This window comes from Pseudophryne corroboree, chromosome 5 (assembly GCF_028390025.1).
Source record: "Pseudophryne corroboree isolate aPseCor3 chromosome 5, aPseCor3.hap2, whole genome shotgun sequence".
NCBI classification, from domain to species: domain Eukaryota; kingdom Metazoa; phylum Chordata; class Amphibia; order Anura; family Myobatrachidae; genus Pseudophryne; species Pseudophryne corroboree.
This window is the reverse complement of record NC_086448.1, coordinates 185,197,707-185,214,587: the sequence shown is the minus strand read 5'-3', so window position 1 is coordinate 185,214,587 and position 16,881 is coordinate 185,197,707. Positions and strand designations below refer to the sequence as shown.

The 16,881-nt window shown below is 45.5% G+C and overlaps 1 protein-coding gene across 6 annotated transcripts in view; it reads left to right on the top strand.

Annotated features, from left to right (window-relative positions):
- The window catches only part of DIP2C (disco interacting protein 2 homolog C), an 820,289-nt gene that overhangs the window by 702,622 nt on the left and 100,786 nt on the right, over positions 1–16,881 (top strand). For all 6 annotated transcript variants that reach the window (XM_063921929.1, XM_063921931.1, XM_063921928.1 and 3 more), the window contains one exon: positions 7,474–7,604. In XM_063921929.1, coding sequence (XP_063777999.1) covers positions 7,474–7,604 — 131 coding nt within the window. The remainder of the gene's footprint in view (positions 1–7,473; positions 7,605–16,881) is intronic.

Below are 16,881 nucleotides of genomic sequence, written 5' to 3'. Positions count from 1 at the left end.
AAGTTTAAAGTAAAACAAGACTAGCCCTGCAGCTACTTACCCAGTGCGACAGATCCAGCAATGAAGGTCCCAGCTGTGACGTCAGACATCCGCCCTCCAAACTCCTGGATCTATCTGTGTTGGACTCACCACGCCTGGAAAACGGTGAGTATCCACCCCGGAACGCCTCCCGTCTGTCCGTCTTCTTGCGATCACCCCTGCGATCACTTTTGTCACTGGCGTCGCGGTGGGCAACGGCATGCGTGCGCAATGCGTCCGCCGCGCATGCGCATTTCTGACACATTTGCACCGCAGCGAAGAACCGCTGCTTGCGAACGGGTCGGAATGACCCCCGTGGTTTTTCCCATTAGAGAAAGATTATGCTGCTACTTTCATGTCTGAATTAGGCCCTAAGTAAACTTTTTTTATTTGTGTTCATTTACCCAGTCCAGATCATCTTTAAGGCTGAGACACGCACTTCAGGTGTTTATTTTTTATTTTTTATTTTTATGCATTATAGTTTAAAAAAAATAAAAAATTATTCCAAGTACGCATTGCATTAAGAATATGCTGGACATCTACATATGTTTCCTCATACACTATTGCTTCAGTCATGCCAAACATCCCTTCTCGGCTCACCAGGTCCCATCTTTTTAGCTTGAATGTGCACCTTAAATGCAATGTGCTGCAACAAAACCACTTCACAAGACTGCACTGATTCATTTTATATGTGAAACTTTTATAACGCTGTGCAACTGAATTTGTATATGAGGCATGAATAGAACTTGCCGTGAGAAAAAAAAATCCCTGGAGCCGCTGCAACGTAGTACTTTGTATGCAGATTCAGGGGTATATTCAGTTGAAGTCGGATCCATTCCGACATTCATTTGTCAGAATGGATCCAACCTGGGCTATTCAATGCATTATCAATACGACTTTAAAAAAAGTAGAATTGAGATGCAGGAGCTTAGAGCCGCGGGCAGACGGGGGAGATCAGCGCTACAGCCGCTGCTCTAGTTCTGCTCTCCCCCCCCCCCCCCCCCCCCACCGTCTCTCTGCCTCTCCCCTTCAGCGGCGGCCAGGGAGAGGTAACTGCAGGGGGGGGGGGGGGGGGCTGTCAGGCGGCGGCCAGGGGGGACCTGTCAGGCAGCGGCCGGGGGGGACATGTCAGGCGGCAGCCGGGGTGCGCTGCCGGGAGACTGGCCGGGGGGGGTGCCCATGAGAGGTAGTGCTCTGCAGCCCGCCGCCCCACTCCTCCGTCTCATTTCTCCACGTCCCTCCGCTCCCTGTCCCGTATCACAGCCGCCGCTCATGGCAGCGTCCACCCGGCTCCAGCAAGCAGGTCTCGCGTGCTGGAGCCGGGTGGAAACTGCTGTGAGCGGCAGCTGTGACATCCTCCACTGCTGCTCTCCCCCCGTCTGGCTGCCCACGGCTGTCCCCCATCTCCTCCACTAAGTTCCCTCATCTCAGTCCGACATTTTTTTATGTCGGACTGAGATTGTCGGAAACGGGGCCAAATCCTGTCGAATTTGGTCCCGTTTCCCTCAAAAGTACGTGAATCGGCAGCTATACTGCCGATTCACGTACTATTCGACAAGTCGAATTCCCCGACTTGTCGAATAAAATGAGCTGGGATTGAATAGGTCGAATCATGATTGGACCTTAAAAAGTCGAAAACTGCTGTCTTTTCGACGGATGGCAGCTTTCGACCCTAATTAAATATTCCCCTCAGACTCCGTCGTGCACAGATATGAAAGTGTTTCATATCAAATGAATCAGTTTAGTCTCACAAGGTGGATTTGTTTCTGCGACTAAGCTGCACATTTGAGCAAAACGTCGCCCTAGGTGTCTGACAACGTCTAGCATGTTGAGGTTAGGTGTATGAGGACGCATCTGCAAGTATTTCTATAGCAAACTTCTCCCCCCCCCCCCCCCCCCCCCCCTTCGTTCCTTTAGTAACAGAGTGCCTTTGTGTTATTATTTACTGTAGATAGACCAGAAATTTAATCTTTAATACCTTTTTGGGTAGTAGTTTGTGGGTTTTTTTGTTTTCTCTTAAGTATTATCTGCTAATTAACTCAGTTACCCCAATGGGATTCAGGGATGCAGGTAGTAACCCAGAAATATATGTAGAAATTTTCCACAAACAACTCACAAAATATCAGAATATTTAGGGAATCACAGAATAACTTTCCTGCTCAAGACACTTGTATTCCTGAGCATTACACATCACATACACCTGTACTTCTCTTGGTTTTTTTTTTAATAACAGTGTTGTGGAGAGACTGGATCTTGTATCAGTTTACTAAAGCAATCAAAATACCATCAGACACACTCTCCTGGGACAGGGGCAAACGCAGGATTTTCAGAGGGGGGTTTCCGACAGATAGATAGATAGATAGATAGATAGATAGATAGATAGATAGATAGATAGATAGATAGATAGATAGATAGATAGATAGATAGATAGATAGATAAGATAGATAGATAAGATAGTTAGATAGATAGATAGATAAGATAGATATTTTACATAGACAGAGAAAATAGGAGATGGCGAGCCCGAATGATAGTAGGACTGCAAAATAAGAATCAAAATAATAGCCAGAGTCCTGCCCTTTATATGCCCATCAAATTTCTGCCGTGCCTTTATTACACCTCATGCCCGTTATATGCCCATCATTTGTCCCCACCATGCTCTCTATGTACCCATTATATATCCTGAATACCCTTTATATGCCCATAAAATGTCCCCCACATTCCGCATTATATACCCATCAGATGTCCCTCATGTTCCTGGCCATAAAGCATGTAGAAAAATAGAATGTGACGACAGATAAGAACCACTTGTCCCATCTAATCTGTCCTACACAAATGTACACGCACACACTAGGGATAATGTTTTGATGGGAGCCAATTAACCTACCAGGTTATTTTGGATTGTGGGAGAAAACCGGAGCATATGGAGGAAAACCACTCAAGCACAGGGAGAAAATACAAACTCCACACAGACATGGTAGGAATCAAACCAATTATCTCAGTGCTGTGATGCAGTAATGCTAACCATTACCCCATCCATACTGCCTAAAGTATATGGATATTAGAAGTTTTACTTCTATACACGTCACGGATCTTCAAGGAGTCTTTTAAATATTCATAATTTACAGTAGGTGTTGGGTTATTTCTTAGAATACTGATTAAAACAGATAGTAGATAAAGACAATCATGCACACAGTATATTAACATCACTTGTGTTTTCTATAACATGAATCTGTATGTTAAAGAGTTCAGGTAACTGTAGATCTGATGTACAGCAGGCTTGCCCAGGTGGCACACTTCCAGTCAAATTGGGCTATTAACAAAAACGGGTTTATGGCTTTGTTTTTTTAACTAGGAGAACAGTAACTAGCTACTGACACAAATGTAGCTTTTCAGATCTTGTGTGTATGATGTGTTGATCTGTGACAATGAAACATTATCACAGGAATAATTACTTTGTACATATCACCAGAATGACATAAATTAGGGATTATTATATGCTGGAATTGCATTTAACTACACCCTGAGAGTTTCAAGATCATACAGGGAACCTGTAGTAGCTATATTGGGTTGCTGCTAGTATAAATAAACAAGTATCTGGAATGGATGCAGACACGCAGGGGCTGGGGTGGTGGGCCCGGTGCTGCTGGTGATGGAGTGGTATAGTGCCTAGAAGCCAGCTAGAGGAGCACATCTCCGACTACTAACTACTCACAGTGTGGGCTGCTGCGTCCTGGAACAATGGACAAGGAGCCAGGCAGAGAGCAGGGCACTCACACCCAGCGGAGCTTGGACTGACCTACGGGAGCGATGGGCGGCCTGCAACGGAAACGGCATTCACTCAATCCTGACGAATATGGCGCCGGACCGGAGTCCATGTGAGCGGAGCTGCTGCTGGACAAACGTAGCATCTCCCTTGGCAATGTGTGTATGTAGTGCAGAGCTCTGCCGATCAGAGGGGCTCGCTGGCTGCAGCAGCTCTGATCGCGCCCATGGGTGGGCCGCGGCTGGCGCAGAGACGGTGACAAGGTTGTCTCCGTCTCTGAAAAACAAATTTGGTCTGTCGGGGGGATTTCTGGGTACTCAGAACCCCCCCCCCCCTGCGTGCGCCACTGTGGGTAACACGTACACCAGTCACAAAACAATCATTACAATGCATGCTTCAGCTCCACACAACCTAGGCACTTTAGCCCTGCTTCTCTGTCCAGTCACTGCTGGCTTCTCTTCCACTCAACCATCTCGGCTAACACTCACTTTTGTCACTCCCAGTGACTGCTGAATTTCCATATACAGATGTATCCTCATACATCTTTGCTGCAGCCACACCAAACAGCCCCTCTTGATCTCATGAGAATCTTTTAGCAGCATCTTTTTTGCCGAAAATGCATCTTAGTTGCAACACAATGCGACTTGGACGTACAAGGAGACTCTGATGATTAATTTTTTATGACACTGTTATATCTGTGTGCCACTGAGTCTCTGAATCTGTATATGAAGTGCTACAATGTAGCCACCGCATCTTTTTTCCAATACAAGTTCTGTTCTGCTCCACATACAGACTCAGTCATACAGAATATACAAGTGTTATATCAGATTAATCAGCACCATTTCGTCATGCATGCTAGTCACATAGCATTATGACAGACGCATTTTCGGCATAGAAAGACCCCTGATGTTGCCAGAGTTGCACGGAAACTGACGGCTCACTCACACCAGGCATCTGGCGTTGCATGGCGTATTGAGGCAAAATGTATAAGGACGCATCTGTTTATCCGTACCAGTAACTGCCACAACTAATTCTCCCCATATGAGCCCATGCTCTAGGTTGCTTGTGCGTCTATCAGTATGAGGGCTGTTGTAACTTATACTCAAATTAGTTATGGGAATCTAACACTGCACACACACGAAAGCCCACAATGCTCAGTGATCTCAATCAAAATCCAATCCATTTCAATCAGACTGTGATAAAGTGCTTGGGAATCCAGGCAGAAAATGAGTGTCCATAATGCGTGTGGTGATGAATGCTAGGCTATGTATTTTTTGTTTCAAAATGTCTTGTGCTTTAATATTGTATAAGTATTAAAAACAAAATACAAGCAATTTTGAAGCATGCAGATCACACTGTATTTAGGATGCTGCCTTAATAAAAGAAAATGATTTTTAGACCTTTAAAAGAGTGAGCTGTGTATTGCCTAGATAGTAAGCTATGTATTGCCTGTTATCCTTTATTTGTAGGCGGAGGTGATGGTATAAGTAATGGAATATATAGCACATGAGGGAAGAGGGCCTGCTGTTGACACCTTACAATCTATAAGTGAGGTGTAGACAGACTTAGGGTACATAGAGGGGAGAGTCAGTGTGTGCTGAACAATGAACTGTGGGTTAGGATGAGATCTGTTAGGCTTTAATAAAGAAGTGGGTTTTGAGACCCCATTTAAAGATATGGAGAGTCTGATAGGGATAGAATTCTAGTAGTGGTGACGGCACAGGTTAAATCATGGAGGCAGTAAGTGACCAGCGGTAATCAGTTGGGAGAGAAGTGGCAGTTGGGCAGGATTTTGGAGGGTGATGAGGTTGGAGATGTAGGGAGGAAGGCAATAAATGAGGGCTTTATAGGCAAATATGAGGCATTGTAAAGGGTTTCTAAAAGGTAGCCAGTGTAGGGCCTGGTGTAGAGGAGAGGCAGAAATGGTGTAATTGTAGAGGAAGATGAGCTGATCAACAGTACTGTAGAGAGTCAGGGGCCAGGGTGGCCAGATAAGAGGATGTTACAATAGACTAGTCTACAGATGATCAGTGAATGGATGAACGTCTTTCTTGCTTCCAGGGTGAGAAATGGGTCTGATCTTTGAGATATTTCAATGGTGAAAGTGGCAAGACTGAGAGACTTCCTGAATGCTGTGTTTTGATAGGGCAGAGTCAGGATAAATTCTAGACAATGGACTTGTGCGATAGAACAAATGGTGAAGTTGTTGATAAATAGTGAAATGAAGAGACTCATGGGTATGAGTTCTGTTTTAGACTTGTTAAGTTTAAAAAAGGGCTGGGACATCCAGGAAGAAATAGCAGAGAGACATCTGAGTGGGAGAAGTCATGGAAGGAGAGGTAGATTGGAGTATTATCAGTATAGAGATGATATTGGAGGCCAAAAGCTGATAAGCTCACCCTAGGAGGATGTATAAAAAAAGAATAGAAGGGAGTCCCGAACAGAACTTTGAGGGACACCAATTAGTAGCACAACAGTGATAGAGGTTGCGTCATGAGAAGAGACCGAGAAATAGCTGTCAGGGTGGTAGGATGATGGTCAGTAGAGGGCATTGTTACGTAGCACAAAAGACTAGCTTTGTAGAATATCCGCAGTGTCAAAGGTGGCAGAGAGGCCAAGAAGAATGAGCAGAGCGTAGTGGCCGTTGGATTTGGCAGCAAGGTTATTATTGACTTTAGTGAGTACAGTTTCTATAGAGTGTAGAGGATGAAAGCTAGACTGAAGTGAGTTAAGCAGAGAGTGGGAGGAAATTATGGCTGGAATTTGGTTGTAGACAAGGACATGGTACCTAGAGGGAACTGTTCATAATGTTGACATTAAAAATATCACCAGGTCTGGAAGAATTCAGAGAGCTAGCATGATATAACATCAACATTGTGAATGCCATCAGTATAATGTTACCAGATGATTTTCACACAAGGTTAGCGTTAGGGTTAGGCTGTGATTAGCTTTAGAATTGGGCTAAATATGCCCCATTGCCAACATTCTGGCAATGTTCTACCACACCTGTCTGTGCCTGTTCAGAGAGAAAGGTTGAGTAGGTGGACAAAATAGGAACATGCATGGGAAAGAGGTAGTGGAAGAGGCGGGAGGGGATAAGATAAAGGGGACGTGAATAGTGGGGTGAACTGGATGAGGGCCATCTCCAGATACTGGGAAAAAGGATAGGGACGGGGGGGCATGGAACTGGGAGAGTTCAGATCATTTGCAAAATTGTCTACTGCTACTTTTCTACTACTGTAGTGCTGGACCTAATGTCTGGAAAATGCTATATGTGGATGTAGGCCTCATACACATAAGTTATGCTTTTCTTTTTTTTGTTTGTTTGTATTTATTTATTTATTTATTTTTTTATTGTAACCTTGCAAAATCATGACTACATGGAGGCCAGCAATTACTTTTAGCTCATCTTGTGTCATTTCAAATGTTTTCCCCTTCACCTTCCCATTACCATATAACTGAATAGCCTACATATCTATAGAACCTTAAAAAAATAATTATATTATTAATTAAAATGATCATTGTTCTCTTATGCTGGCAGGCATACATAACACAACAAATATTTCTGCAGTTCTTCTGACTATGGACCAGGGCGGTAGGGCCTCCTACAGATCCAAGGCTGCCTGCACCTGGTGCATGATGATGATATAGGCTGACAGGAGTACAGATAACAGAGTGTGTCTGTCTTTCAGATGTCCCATGCAGCCACTAGTGCCTTCTGTCGATCCATTAAACTTCAGTGTGAACTCTACCCATCCAGAGAGGTTGCTATTTGTCTGGACCCTTATTGTGGACTGGGCTTTGTCCTATGGTGCCTCTGTAGGTATGTTTTGAGTGTTCAGTTTTTTCCATGTAAATGTATTTCACTTGATTTTAATTGCTATTGTGTAATTATTTTACACGTATATAGTATACAGCACATGCTCTCATGCAGTAATCTGTTCTATATGTTCTTTTCATGTTCCCATGTTAAATATGTATGAGATTTTGTGAATTTTCAACTCAGTGACTGAAAAAAAATTTTTGTTAAAAAATTTTTTTTTTTAAACCCTCACACATCAGAAATGTGTATAATTGATGCGATAATTTTTTGTGCAATGTCAATGTGATTTTCTTTGGTCCATAGACCCAGGAGAGACCTTGCATTTATGCATGGGTAGCATACAGGGTTATTCTTACTTTCATCCAACTTTCTCTTGCCTGAGAGTGAACAGAACACTCGCCAAGAACAAGTCATCACAGAACAAATATATATATATTTTTTAAAATGTTCATTGAGGAGTAGTCTGCAGTATATCAATGTTTTAAAGGAGATAGGGGATTGCTGTTAGTTTTGCTGGATGTTGGGGCGTATTCAGTTACCTGGGCTCATAAAGCTTCAGGTTTAACCCCCAGAGATATTCAATGAATTGTCAATTTCCCTGTGCAGTAAATCTGCTGGTACCACGCACTAACCCACAGATTCTGCGTTAAGTGCTGGAATCTGTGGGATTCCGCTCTTTAAGTCCCAGAGAGTTTTTTCTCGCAGCTCCTGTGGTTGAGAGACAAAAATCCACATTAATTTCACCCTCTGTGGTTTAACGGGGGGGGGGGGGGGGGGATGCGGCCCTAATTGAATAGGTCCAGACAGACAACCCTGCAGCCAATTGAATCTGCTTTTTAGTTGTGGCCCTCAATATGTTAATACTCGTTATATAAACCGAGCTTTGTAACATTTGTATTCGTTTTTATTATTGAGTGTTCTACAGCTATATTTTCAATATATTGAGAATTGTACATTTCATTTTTCCCTCTGGAGACATTTTCTTTGCCCATCCCAAATTGCTGAATCTGCTGGTGGCATATTTGCCCCTGTCTGTGTAATGCTTGCAGTGTGTATTAGTGTGTGTGTATATGTCTATCTATCTATCTATCTATCTATCTATCTATCTATCTATCTATCATGATAAATCCTTCTTAAATATACAATGTATAAATAAAGACAGTTTTTCAATATTATTTAGGTTTTTGTTTCAATATTAAAAAGCCAGTTTTATTAAGTATTTAGAAGTCATCAGAATGAATTGTGTAATATATTTTGATAACGTTGTCCTCTTTATAACTCCTCCTTATATACAGCAAAAACAAAGTTGGTATACAGGTTGGACTCCCATATCCCAAAATACTTGGGATTAGAAGTATTTTCTATTTCAGATTTTTTTACATACCATAATGAGATATTTTGAGGATGGGACCAGAGTCTAAACACGAAATGCATGTATGGTTCATATATTATTATTAAATTTTATTTATAAGGTGCCACATGTGTTTCGCAGCGCCGTACAAAGGACAGTACAGGGAGACAAAACATAGCATTACAGTAAATAAATAACAGAAATAGAGTACAGGTAACGTAGAGCACCACACATTCTCAAGACATAATACAGCTAAGATGTAAGTATTGAGGGAGTGATCATCGTACTACTAGAGACTGGTGGCCATAGATGGAGATGAGCCTTTACTAACAGGGTAAAGATGGTCGTTGAGTAGGGGAGAGCTGCGAGTGAAATGTGTCGAGACGAGGGCTTAGATAACAAGAGGAAAGAGGGCCCTGCTCTGAAGAGCTAACAATCTAGTGGGGAGGGGCGATAGACAGATGACAAGAGGTGCAGGCAAGCGGGAGTTAGCCTGATGGCAGTATGCAAGCAAAGCTGAGATGTTCACGGCATGAGGCAGGGGGGTGGAGGCGCGGCTTCAGGACTGGTTATGCATCGGGAGGGTATGCTTTGATGAATAGGTGGGTTTTTAGTGCCCGTTTGAAGCTTTGCAAGGTCGGGGAGAGTCTAATGGAGCGGATGAGTGCGTTCCACTGAAGGGGTGCAGCACGGGCATAGTCTTGAACACGAGCATGGGAAGCAGTGACCAGGGCGGTGGAGAGGCGACGGTCATTGGTCGACCGTAGGGGGCGAGAGGGAGTATGAAGGGATAGGAGGTTGGAGATGTAGGGAGCAGTGGAATTAGAGATGGCCTTGTATATGAGGGTGAGGAGTTTGAAGAGGATTTTGTAGGGGAATGGGAGCCAGTGCAGATTTTGTCGAAGGGGAGAGGAAGATAAACCTTATACACAAGCCTGGTAATTTTATACAATATTTTTGTGTACACTGAACCATCAGAAAGCAAAAGGTGTCACTATCTCAGTCGCACTCAAACATATTTGGATTTTGGGATATGGGAGGCTCAACCTGTGGTAAGGTTGAAGGATATAAAGATGGAGACTTATATTGGAATTAGTACATGCAAGCTTTAAAGCTCCTTATAATCCAATGGTGTTCTATCCTGCAGGAAAGCTTTGAAACGCCTTAATGAGCACACTACTAAATATAGGACAGAATGTAAGATTGTGTCTACACATTAGTCTTGTTCCACTGGTGAGGAAGCACCACTGTTGTAGATTCTACCTAGTATATATACTGTATATGTTGGGTTTCCGTTAGTTGTCAACAACCTTCAACAGCACAGCAAGGATTATAGTGATCTGTTAAAGTAAAGAAACCGTTTCATTCAACTGTGCATTGTGTGACTTGTACATGCTACCCTCTTAAGCCCACAATGCCCCACTATTTGTGTTACCCCTGATTTTATCTAGTGTCTCCAAACATACCACTTTAGGTTATTTAATCAGCTTTTTAATGGTATGCTGTCAAAATCCCAGCAGTCGGGATCCCGACAGTCAGTACACCGACAGCGAAATCTTAACGGATCCTGGAGGTAAGTACAGGGGTTAGTGTTAAGGTGCATATACACGGTGCGATGTAACCTTACGATTTTGACTATATAGTCAAAATCATAAGGATACACAGCTTGCGATACCGATGCGCGCTCCCATGGGGTTGGTATCGCAAGGAAAGATAGACTGTGCAGACAAGTCAATCTTGACTATATTGTGTACAATGTAGTACAAGGTATAGTCAATATTGGCGCTTAATCAAAATCTCACATAGTCAAAATCTCAAGTAAAGATAGTCAGTATCAGTGGTTCAGGGCTCCAGGGAGTTTAAGGGAAATCGCAAAGTCAAAATCGGAGATAGTCAATTTCTCACGGTGTGTATGCACCTTTATGCACTAGGGGTAGTGGTAGGGTAAAAATACTTACTGGGATGTGTCAGGATTCTGGCTGTCGGGATCCTGGCTGCCGGTATTTTGTACCTAATCCTTTTTAATTATAGCAAAAATCTTAAACAAGTTTCCTGAAAACATGGTTGCACTTGACACTCGGTGAGAATTCACATTGATATTATCTAAGAGCGGGACAAGTCCCAGTAACCAGGGAGCCGACGCACCTAAACGGTTACAGCTGGCGTCTTGCTTCTGGGAGTTCTCTTTACAGGTAGCGGTATATCATGCACGACTTCCCTGACTCCCTAAAAGATTCTTTTTTTTAGACTTGCATTTAAGTCTGCCAGTCATATGTTGCACTTGCTTCTTGTACTTTGTGACAAGCCATCATCCTCAGCGTGTACTTGTACCTGGCTATAGCAGGTGTAAAATATGTTTCTCTTACGTCCTAGAGGATGCTGGGGACTCCGTAAGGACCATGGGGTATAGACAGGCTCTGCAGGAGACATGCATGGGCACTATAAAGAACTTTAGAATGGGTGTGCACTGGCTCCTCCCTCTATGCCCCTCCTCCAGACCTCAGAGGAGATTGGGTGCATTACAGGGGAGCTTCTCTGAAAAAGAATTTTGTTAGGTTTTTTATTTTCAGGGAGCACTGCTGGCAACAGGCTCCCTGCATTGTGGGACTGAGGAGAGAGAAGCAGACCTACTTAAGTGATAGGCTCTGCTTCTTAGGCTACTGGACACCATTAGCTCCAGAGGGAGTCGGAACGCAGGTCTCCCCTCGCCGTTCGTCCCAGAGCCGCGCCGCCGTCCTCCTCACAGAGCCGGAAGATAGAAGCCGGGTGAGTATAAGAAGAAAAGAAGACTTCTAAGGCGGCAGAAGACTTCAGATCTTCCCTGAGGTAAGCCGCTGCGTGCCATTGCTCCCACACACAACACACACTAGCAGGCACTGATGGGTGCAGGGGGGGGCGTGCCGCGCCCTGGGCAGCAATATAAACCTCTAAGTCTGGCATTTATATGTATATAGGCTGCGGAGGCAGTAATTATAAAAATCCCCCGCCAGTTTTATACATTTGAGCGGGACCGAAGCCCGCCGCTGGAGGGGGCGGAGCTTGGTCCCTCAGCACTAACCAGCGCCATTTTCTCCACAGAGCACTGCAGAGAAGCTGGCCCCCCCCCGGGTCTCTCCCCTGCTGAACACGGTGACACAGGGCTGGAAAGAGGGGGGGGGGGGTGCACTTGTAAGGCGCAGTGAGTGTATTACACAGTTAATTATATATAAAAGCACTATATTATCTGGGACAGTGTCAGTTGGCGCTTGGTGTGTGCTGGCATACTCTCTCTCTGTCTCTCCAAAGGGCCTTATTGGGGAACTGTCTCATAACTATATCCCTGTGTGTGTGGGGGTGTCGGTACGAGTGTGTCGGCATGTCTGAAGCGGAAGGCTCATCTAAGGAGGAGGTGGAGCAGATGATTGTGGTGTCTCCGTCTGCAACGCCGACTCATGATTGGTTGGACATGTGGAATGTTTTAAATGCAAATGTGACATTATTATATAAGAGAATGGACGAAGCAGAGTCCAGGGAAAAAGCAGGGAGTCAATCCATGGCTTTGACTGTGTCACAGGGCCCTTCAGGGTCTCAAAAACATCCCCTATCCCAAATATCAGACACTGATACCGACACGGATTCTGACTCCAGTGTCGACTACGATGATGCGAGGTTACACCCAAGGGTGGCCAAAAGTATTCATTATATGATTATTGCAATAAAAGATGTTTTGCATATCACAGATGACCCCTCTGTCCTTGACACGAGGGTGCGCATGCATAAGGAAAAGAAACCTGAGGTAACCTTTCCCCCATCTCATGAGCTGAACGAGTTATTTGAAAAAGCTTGGGAAACTCCAGACAAAAAGCTGCAGATTCCCAAGAGGATTCTTATGGCATATCCTTTCCCTGCACAGGACAGGGTACGCTGGGAATCCTCACCCAGGGTGGACAAGGCTTTAACGCGCCTGTCCAAGAAGGTGGCGCTACCATCTCCAGACACGGCAGACCTCAAGGATCCTGCTGATCGCAGACAGGAAACTACCTTAAAATCTATTTATACGCATATGGGTGCTTTACTCAGACCGGCAATAGCATCGGCATTGGGTATGTAGCGCAGTTGCAGCTTGGACAGATACCTTGTCAGCTGACATTGATACCCTAGACAGGGATACCATTTTATTGACCTTAGGTCACATTAAAGAGGCAGTCTTATATATGAGAGACGCTCAAAGAGACGTTGGGCTGCTAGGTTCGAGAGCCAACGCCATGGCGATTTCTGCTAGGCGAGCCCTGTGGACCCGCCAATGGACGTGTGATGCCGACTCAAAGAAGCATATGGAGATTTTACCATACAAAGGTGAAGTTTTATTTGGGGAAGGTCTCGCGGACCTGGTTGCCACAGCTACCGCGGGTAAATCTACTTTTTTGCCTTTTGTTCCCCCACAGCAAAAGAAAACTCCACAATATCAGATGCAGTCCTTTCGGTCACATAAGTCCAGAAGAGGTCGGGGCTCATCCTTCCTCGCCAGAGATAAGGGTAGAGGGAAGAGAACACTTGCTTCGGTTAGTTCCCAGGAGCAGAAGTCCTCCCCGGCTTCTACTAAATCCACCGCATGACGCTGGGGCTCCACTGAGGGAGTCCGCACCGGTGGGGGCACGTCTTCGACTCTTCAGCCAGGTCTGGGTTCTGTCAGACGTGGATCTTTGGGCGATGGATATTGTATCCCAAGGCTACAAACTGGAATTCGAAGAGGTGCCCCCTCGACGATTTTTCAAGTCGGCCTTGCCAGCTTCTCCCCCAGAGAGGGAAGTAGTGTTAGCTGCAATTTAAAATCTGTGTCAACAGCAAGTGATTGTCAAGGTTCCCCTAGTCCAACAGGGGAAAGGGTACTATTCAACCCTGTTCGTGGTCCCGAAGCCGGATGGTTCGGTCAGACCCATTTTAAATCTAAAATGCCTAAACCTGTACTTGAAAAAGTTCAAATTCAAGATGGAATCGCTCCGGGCTGTGATCTCCAGTCTGGAAGGGGGGGATTTTATGGTGTCACTCGACATAAAGGATGTATACCTTCATGTCCCCATATATCCTCCTCATCAGGCGTACCTGAGATTCGCTGTACAGGACTGTCATTACCAGTTTCAGACGTTGCCGTTTGGGCTTTCCACAGCCCCGAGGATTTTCACCAAGGTGATGGCGGAGATGATGGTGCTCCTGCGCAGGCAGGGAGTCACAATTATCCCATACTTGGACGATCTCCTGATAAAAGTGAGATCGAGAGATCAATTGCAGAAAAGCGTGTCGCTCTCCCTGAGAGTGCTACAACAACACTGTTGGATTCTCAATCTGCCAAAGTCACAATTGATTCCAACGACTCGACTATCATTCCTAGGCATGATTCTGGACACGGAACAGAAAAGGGGTTTTCTCCCGATGGAAAAAGCCCGGGACCTCCAGAACATGGTCAGAGACCTGCTAAAACCAAAAAGAGTGTCTGTTCATCAATGCACTCGAGTTCTGGGGAAAATGGTGGCAGCCTACGAGGCCATCCCCTTCGGCAGGTTTCATGCAAGGACGTTTCAGTGGGACCTCCTGGACAAGTGGTCCGGGTCCCATCTACAAATACATCAGAGGATAAGCCTGTCCCCCAGGGCCAGGGTGTCTCTCCTGTGGTGGCTGCAAAGTGCTCACCTTCTAGAGGGTCGCAGGTTCGGCATTCAAGACTGGGTTCTGGTGACCACAGACGCGAGCCTTCGAGGATGGGCAGCAGTCACACAAGGAAGAAATTTTCAGGGGCTATGGTCAAGCCAGGAGACTTGTCTACACATCAACGTACTGGAATTGAGGGCCATATACAATGGGCCACGACAAGCGGAGAATCTTCTTCGCAACCTACCGGTTCTGATTCAATCAGACAACGTAACAGCCGTGGCTCATGTAAACCGCCAAGGCGGGACAAGGAGCAGAGTGGCAATGGCGGAAGCCACCAGGATTCTTCGCTGGGCGGAAAATCACGTAAGCGCTCTCTCAGCGGTCTTCATTCCGGGAGTGGACAACTGGGAAGCAGACTTCCTCAGCAGACACGACCTCCATCCAGGAGAGTGGGAACTTGATCAAGAAGTTTTTACAGAGATAACAAGTCTTTGGGGAATTCCTCACATAGACATGATGGCGTCCCGCCTCAACAAGAAGCTTCGGAGGTATTGTGCCAGGTCAAGGGACCCTCAGGCAGTAGCGGTGGACGCCCTGGTGACACCATGGGTGTTTCAGTCGGTCTATGTATTCCCCCCTTTTCCTCTCATCTCAAAAATATTGAGAATCATAAGACAAAAAAAGAGTGAAAACAATACTCATTGTTCCAGATTGGCCTCGAAGGGCCTGGTATTCAGATCTTCAGGAGATGCTCACAGAAGATCCGTGGCCTCTTCCTCTCAGGGAGGACCTGTTGCAACAGGGGCCCTGCGTGTTCCAAGACTTACCGCGGTTACGTTTGACGGCATGGCGGTTGGACACCGAATCCTAGCTAGGAAAGGTATTCCGGAGGAAGTCATCCCTACTCTGATAAAGGCTAGGAAGGAGGTGACGGCGAAACATTATCACCGTATCTGGAGGAAGTATGTATCTTGGTGTGAAGCCAAGAATGCTCCTACGGAAGATTTCCTTCTGGGCCGTTTTCTCCACTTTCTACAGACAGGAGTGGATATGGGCCTAAAATTAGGCTCCATTAAGGTACAGATTTCGCCCCTGTCTATTTTCTTTCAGAAGGAATTGGCTTCTGTCCCAGAAGTCCAGACTTTTGTAAAGGGAGTGCTGCACATCCAGTCTCCTTTTGTGCCCCCAGTGGCACCATGGGACCTTAAAGTGGTGTTACAGTTCCTAAAATCTCACTGGTTTGAACCTCTTCAAACGGTTGAATTAAAATTTCTCACTTGGAAGGTGGTCATGTTGTTGGCCTTGGCATCTGCAAGGCGGGTGTCTGAATTGGCGGCCTTGTCTCACAAGAGCCCCTATTTGATTTTCCATGTGGATAGAGCAGAGTTGAGGACTCGTCCTCAATTTTTGCCTAAGGTGGTTTCTTCATTTCATATGAACCAACCTATTGTGGTGCCTGTGGCTACGTGTGACTTGGAGACTCCAGGTCCCTGGATGTAGTCAGGGCCTTAAAAATCTATGTAGCCAGGACGGCTCGGGTTAGGAAAACAGAAGCACTGTTTGTCCTGTATGCAGCCAACAAAGTTGGCGCTCCTGCTTCGAAGCAGACTATTGCTCGCTGGATCTGTAACACGATTCAGCAGGCTCATAATACGGCAGGATTGCCGTTACCAAATTCAGTAAAGGCCCATTCCACTAGGAAGGTGGGCTCTTCTTGGGCGGCTGCCCGAGGCGTCTCGGCTTTACAGCTTTGCCGAGCAGCTACCTGGTCGGGTTCAAACACACTTGCAAAGTTCTATAAGTTTGAGACCCTGGCTGATGAGGACCTTGCGTTTGCTCAATCGGTGCTGCAGAGTCTTCCGCACTCTCCCGCCCGGTCTGGAGCTTTGGTATAAACCCCATGGTCCTTACGGAGTCCCCAGCATCCTCTAGGACGTAAGAGAAAATAAGATTTTAAACCTACCGGTAAATCTTTTTCTTCTAGTCGTAGAGGATGCTGGGCGCCCGTCCCAGTGCGGACAAAATCTGCAAGGCTTGTATATAGTTGTTGCTTACATAAGGGTTATGTTACAGTTGAGATCAGTCTTTAGCTGATACTGTTTTGTTCATACTGTTAACTGGTTGTGTATATTCCAGGTTATACGGTGTGGATGGTGTGGGCTGGTATGAATCTTGCCTTTAGATTAACAAAATCCTTTCCTCGTATTGTCCATCTCCTCTGGGCACAGTTTCTCTAACTGAGGTCTGGAGGAGGGGCATAGAGGGAGGAGCCAGTGCACACCCATTCTAAAGTTCTTT